The 6,000-nt window shown below is 38.7% G+C and overlaps 1 protein-coding gene across 1 annotated transcript in view; it reads left to right on the top strand.

Moving 5' to 3' along the window:
* The first annotated feature begins 9 nt into the window (after window positions 1–9).
* Window positions 10–6,000, top strand: part of DYNC1LI2 (dynein, cytoplasmic 1, light intermediate chain 2) — a 28,017-nt gene continuing 22,026 nt past the window's right edge. Inside the window, exons 1-3 of the mRNA XM_009320310.1 lie at window positions 10–194; window positions 553–626; window positions 1,042–1,158. Of these exons, the coding sequence (XP_009318585.1) occupies window positions 10–194; window positions 553–626; window positions 1,042–1,158 (376 nt within the window). The remainder of the gene's footprint in view (window positions 195–552; window positions 627–1,041; window positions 1,159–6,000) is intronic.

Here is a 6,000-nt window from a genome sequence, read left to right as displayed (position 1 = left end):
GGCACCCACATGAATGAAGCCAGCATCTCTGCGGGGGTGAGGGAGAGCAGGTGTGCGGAGCCCGAGAGATTTGGCTCTGCGGGAGATCCACGGGATAGGCTCCGGGAGACTCGATCTCTTGTTTCCCGTCGCTTATCTCTGAGTAACGCTTTTAAAAATACTAATAATGCAGGAGAAATTATGTATAAAACACAGTAATGGCTTGTGGGAAGAGTTAGTCATCGGTTGAAAAGTAACGTTTTGCAGTAATGTGACCTCTTATAAGGGAGAGAAACTTAAGAAGATGTTACTGCGTGTGTTTTAGAAATTGTAAAAGCTTTTCTCAGAAAGGTGGCATACTTTTGGTCTTTTAAAATGAACTTAAATGTTTAACTATAACATCATGTCTAGTTTGTAAATAGAATGAATGTAACTGGATTGGTCCATGCAGATCTGCTGAGCTCATCAGTGCTGTCAAATGGGCAGTGCGTGGGTTGTGTTTGTGTGTGTTCGTGCATATGTGCGCGTGTCCGTGTGCGTGTCAGTCTAACAAGAATGGTGCTGTTTTTCTAGGTCCTCAATACTGAGTGAAGTGTCTACCCGGTCAAGATCTAAATTGCCATCAGGCAAGAATATTCTTGTTTTTGGTAAGTAACATATGCAAGCAGTTGGGTGGTTGGGTTTTTTTTTTGTAGAAATAAAGCGTGTTTAAAACAATGGTGTGAATGAACTGACACATCAGTTTGTTAAAATTAGGTTATGTAATATGATCTACGGTATTATTGTCTTCAGGCTGATAGATTTACTTTCTTTTTGGTTTACGCTGTTAGATTTATAACATTTAAAGAAATAGGATGTAATGCAGAGTAATTGTTTCGTTCTTATTGTCATGGTATAAGCCTGGTATTTAGCTGGAATACTTGAAAGAAAACAACAAATAAGTATGGTCCAAAAATGTACAAAGATACTTCTGATTACTTAAGCGTGTTTTGAAAAATCTTTTCTACAAAGTTAAAATTAATTCTGAAAGTGTCTTTTTTCCCTGTAAAAACTTACTGGCAGGTGATGATGGTTCAGGTAAAACCACACTTATGACTAAAATACAGGGAGCAGAGCATGGCAAGAAAGGAAGAGGGCTGGAATACTTGTATCTAAATATTCACGATGAAGACAGAGATGGTAAGTTCATGTTATATGTAATCTCTTTACTGTAATTAAGTAGCTGACATGGGTTTTTTATAACGGAGGTTATCATCGGTGTATTTTGGGTTTCGCCCAAGTGGCTGGTTCCAGCATTGTTCTGTATGTTTTAGAAGCTATATCAATTTCTTAAAAGTGAAATGCATTTTACATGCAGTGTACATTCTCCCTCTTGCCCTTCTTCACAGCTTGACCTGTGTATGAGGAAAAAGTACGCTTGAGCAGCTCTCAGGATGCATTTACTTTTAGAGTAGATATATTTGCTGATGTTGATTTACTAGCAGATCTATTGTTGTTTGGTATGACTACTTGATAACTATAGAAAGTAAGCAATACATCCATGAGAATTTAATTTTCAGTATTGATTTCTGGTCTTGGTGTTTTCTTGTGGGGGCTGCGTGTGGAATTTTGGTTAACTCTAACTGAGATGTTTTGATAGAGTTGAATGAGTGAAGAACAGAACTTAAGGTCAGAATTAGTATTTCCTTTTCTCAAATTGAAACTTGTCTCTTTGCCCCTTGTCTTTCTCTTTGTTGCTGTGATGACTGCTCTTCTCTACTGTGTGGGAGGGGGATGACGACAAGAGACGGTTTAAAAGCAGGTCTAATGATCAGAATACTCCCATTTTCAGGAAGGTTAGGGACAGGAAGAGATGGGGAGTGAGTTTGTTATCCTTGCTCCTAAACGTGCCTCTGCTTGTCTCATTTTGGACAAACTGCTGGACCTCTTTGTGTTAGTTTCCCTCTTCAAAAACAGGGAATGACAGTCTTCCTATTCATGACTTCCTTCTGAGTGCTCGGTTCAGAAGAGGGAAGCAATGATGGTGGTTCATCCATGTTCCTGAAAACAAATGAACTAGGAAGATCATATAATGATATTTTGGAAATGGAAATGTACTGAAAGCTTGCACGAGTGATTAAGTACCATATGTGACTGGTTGTTATGGAGATTGGTCCTGCGCTCGCATGGTAATAAACTGTCTTTGGATACTAAGTTAGGCACAATTAAAGGATGAGTACATTGCCTGTGTCTTCAGTGGCCACCTAATCTTGCAGTTCCTAAAAATCTTTTGTGCTGTAATTTTAAGTGCTGAGCCATTCTTGGCTTCTTGAGGTTCTTGGTGGCAGTGCTTTCTCACCATGCACATCTCCTTTTGTACTGCATAAATACTTCAGGGGAGAAAAAACCCTACGATTAGGAGTGTTAAAACAGCTTGTGACATCAGGCTTCTTGAAACATCAAAGGAGATGATATTATAAGCAGAAAAAATGTTTGGTGTGCTATTTTTCCTGGTGCTATCAGCCTCAAGTATGTTCCTACTTTGGAAATATTTTGGAGCTATTCCTGAGTATCTGGAAGTTATAAGTATTTGAGGTGATTAGGAGAAGCCTGTCGTAAGAACTCAGACAGCACTAGCAGGGAAAAAAGAGACCTTTTTGACTACCAGACTCAGCTGGAGAATTCAGGTCTTCATGCATCCCTTTAATGGATGTGTTAGGATCTAATAATACATGCCTTTTTTCTTTCTGTCTCACTAATGTCATCAGCAAGCAAAATAAATAGCAAAGTGGGTCAGGACCTCCCAGCAGGCAAAGATAACGCCCTTCCTTCTCTAGGACAGTTTTGGGTTTGTTTCTTTAAACTCTTTGTGTGCTTTAGATGTGTGTAGGCTCAGATACAGATTTAGGAACAAAGGCTTTATAATTGACCTGCAATTCTTGGAAGCATAAAGAAACTGAAGATAGGCTTATGATGAGCCTTATGATAGTAAGATGAGCTTACTATCACATACTCTTTTTTGAGGGTATCTGCTTTTTATTATACCACAACCGATTCAAGACCAGCAAAGCACAAGGATTTCTAGGGGTGTCAAATCAACATTGGTAACTGAAACTCTGTAGTGGAGTGAGAAAATCTTTTCAACTTCTTTTCCAGGTACTAGAAGATTTCTTTGCTTTCTTTGCCTTTTTCTTCTTCATTTCAGAAGAGTTTATTCTGTCCAGGAGAAATATTTTGGTCATAGTGCTGAGTCATTATCTACCTTCCACCTCCCTTTGGAAATCTTAAGGAAAATCATGTGTGTTGCTTCTTAGCCCTCCCCACCCCTTCCTCCTTATGGGATATTTGAATCTGGCTCCTCCTCCATATGAAGTAGAATTACTCTAGATTGCTAGGTGCATATCTTAGTTTACAGTTACTTTTGTCTTTTCCCCTAAAGATTAGATTAGTGATTAAGTTGTTCTTTTTTTTTTTATAGGACAGTTAAACAAATGCATAGAAAAAAATCTCTGTTTTGAAGAATCCCTGTGGCTAATACAGGTGCCGACTAACTTTTTGGTTTTCACTGTCATCTGCTTGTTTCTTGGCAGTGGCTGATACCTAGCTTTGATGGCAAGATACACATCACCACTGCGCTGGTAATTAGCTGGTTCAGTTCTGTTAGATGTTAGTTGTTCAATGTAACATGCAGTACTTTGGTCCCTAGCTCTCAGGATAACTTAGAATAAGTCCACTACTGAATCTCTACCTGAAAAATCTCCTTCCTAAGGTACTATCCTAAATTCTGCCTAGGCTAACGCATTTGTGCAAGAAGAGCTTTGGGGATGCCTGAGAAGCAATCCTGAGAGAGAGAGGATTCTCCTAGATCATTAGCCCCAGGTACAATATCCTTGGAGCATATGGCTGCTTCTGCATACATGACACTGTAGTTCATCTGGATGAAAGCACTTACAGCACTAGCTGTAAAGTTAAGTCCGAATATTAAATGACCTTGGAGCTCAGGCCCTAGAGTCCTCTGTTTTTCCCAGGGAGTGTGGCCAGTTTTAAGTTTTTGCGTTTCTTTGTGATGAGCAGATGTTTTGTGTCTATGCTGGTTAGTCTGCTTTTGAGAGCTGAGAATCTTAATTTGTAGGAGGTAGAAGAGAGGCTCTGCATAATTTTATTAAAACATATGTATTTCTAGAGTAGCTTTCAGAGTCTCTTGCAGTGATGGGGCAGAGTTAAAGTGAGGACGTACAGCAAGACAGTGAGACAAACATCGACTGGTTTTGTAGCGGTACTGTATGGATTAGCTGGCAATTACAAACATCATAGAGAACTTCCACTTAAACTGCCTCAGATTACAAATGCAACACAGTTGTCCTGACTGTGCCACTGAAGTAGAGCCATTCTGTTGTTGTGTTCTTACTTGTACCAGAATCAAGTAGTCTTGGTTTTTTGCCTCAGGTTTGGACTGGCCTCAGTCATATCATATGCATATTCTGGTTGAACTGGTTGTTCCAGGTTGAGCCAAGTGCTGCTGGTACACTGGTTTCTAATGGGAAAATTGTTTTTTTGTCAAGATCTTTAAAGTAGTTCTCTTGAAAATTATTCTGTTTCTCTTCACAGCTTGGACAAGGGATATCTGATTACCACTGATACCTTTCGAATAAATGCAGGAGATGTAGTTGCAGTTCACAGAATCAACCATCTGTAGTAAAATTCATCAAAGCTGGAAAGTCTTTTTCATGGCTAAAGGGATAAATAATGAAATATTGACAGGATTTAGAAATGTAGTTTTAGCAGCTATTTTAATAGTCCTTAGTAAGTAGCACCTGCTTTCCCAACAGGATCTGGTAATTGTTTGCTCTGTTTTGGTGTCTCGTGTCATAGCCACTATGAAAGGTCTAGTTAACATTCACATCATATGACTAAGTAGGAGCTTGATGTGGTGCTGACAAAGTTGAATTTGCCATCAAGTCCTTTCCAAATTGTGAACAACCAGTAGGATATTTTTAAGTGTGTTTTATATTTGTAGGAAATGTAAATCACAAGCCATACCTCTTTACTGTAAGAAAGGAGGAAAACCTTTCATTTTCATACAGTGTTACCTTTTTTTTAAAACTACATTTTAATGTGAGTGTTAGGCTTCCAGTCTTCCTAGCAGATTGATTTTGTTTGAGTGATAGTTCCAACTGCATTCTAGTTCCATCTCTATTCTAGCTCCAGCCTGTATTCTAGATGTTAAGCAGAAACTAAATCCTTAAGTAGGACTTAAGGTGTTTAGCAAACAAAACCTTTGTAACCTGTAGATATTGGCTTAAAAAACTGACGTAGAAGCATTGTATTAGGATATTTATTAATTTTTGTTACTTGCTAAGGTGTGAAAGTCTTTTCTATGATCAAAGCACTTGCCACAGGAGAAACTATGAAAGTGCTGGTGAGAGTTGTAAACTTCCATAGACTATAGGTAGATTTAAGTTAGGTTTTTAAAACTTTCATATTTGCTTCAAGGATGCAGTTATGCATAGACATAGTTAATGTCTGTTGATAACCTTTCACTCTTAGAAAGCTCACAGGGTTTTTATTCACTGGTAGAGTTCTGGTTTTGGGAATATACAAAGGATGCTTCTGGAATGCAGAGGATAAGAGTCCTGCATTGATGTTTCATTTACTGTTGTGTAATAGTAAATGTGTAAATGTGTTCACATTACGTCCTAGCTTCCTTTCTGTTTTCCAGACTTTTACCAGACTTTCCCTCTGTCCTTAGAGGCCTTCCGATAGCTTTAGATTTGTATATCCAGTGGTACGAGAATCCTGTGTGATACCAGTGAGATGGTTTCCTGAACTGGGAGGGAGGGAGGGGGAAAACGACGAATATGCACAGGTGCATTTCTTAGATACACAACAATTACCGTAACTGTTTACTGCAAAGGATAGACCTGAGACACACAGTTGGAAGTAAGAACTAATCTTTAAGTTAAAAGCGTAACTGTTGGTCTGTTTGTGTGATGACTGATGTTTGAATGTCTTATGACAGCCTAACAGTACATAAGTAGGAGC

This window comes from Pygoscelis adeliae, unplaced genomic scaffold, assembly GCF_000699105.1.
Source record: "Pygoscelis adeliae isolate BGI_AS28 unplaced genomic scaffold, ASM69910v1 Scaffold62, whole genome shotgun sequence".
NCBI classification, from domain to species: Eukaryota; Metazoa; Chordata; class Aves; order Sphenisciformes; family Spheniscidae; genus Pygoscelis; species Pygoscelis adeliae.
The sequence above is the reverse complement of the archived record's forward strand: the minus strand, read 5'-3'. Positions and strand labels throughout refer to the sequence as shown.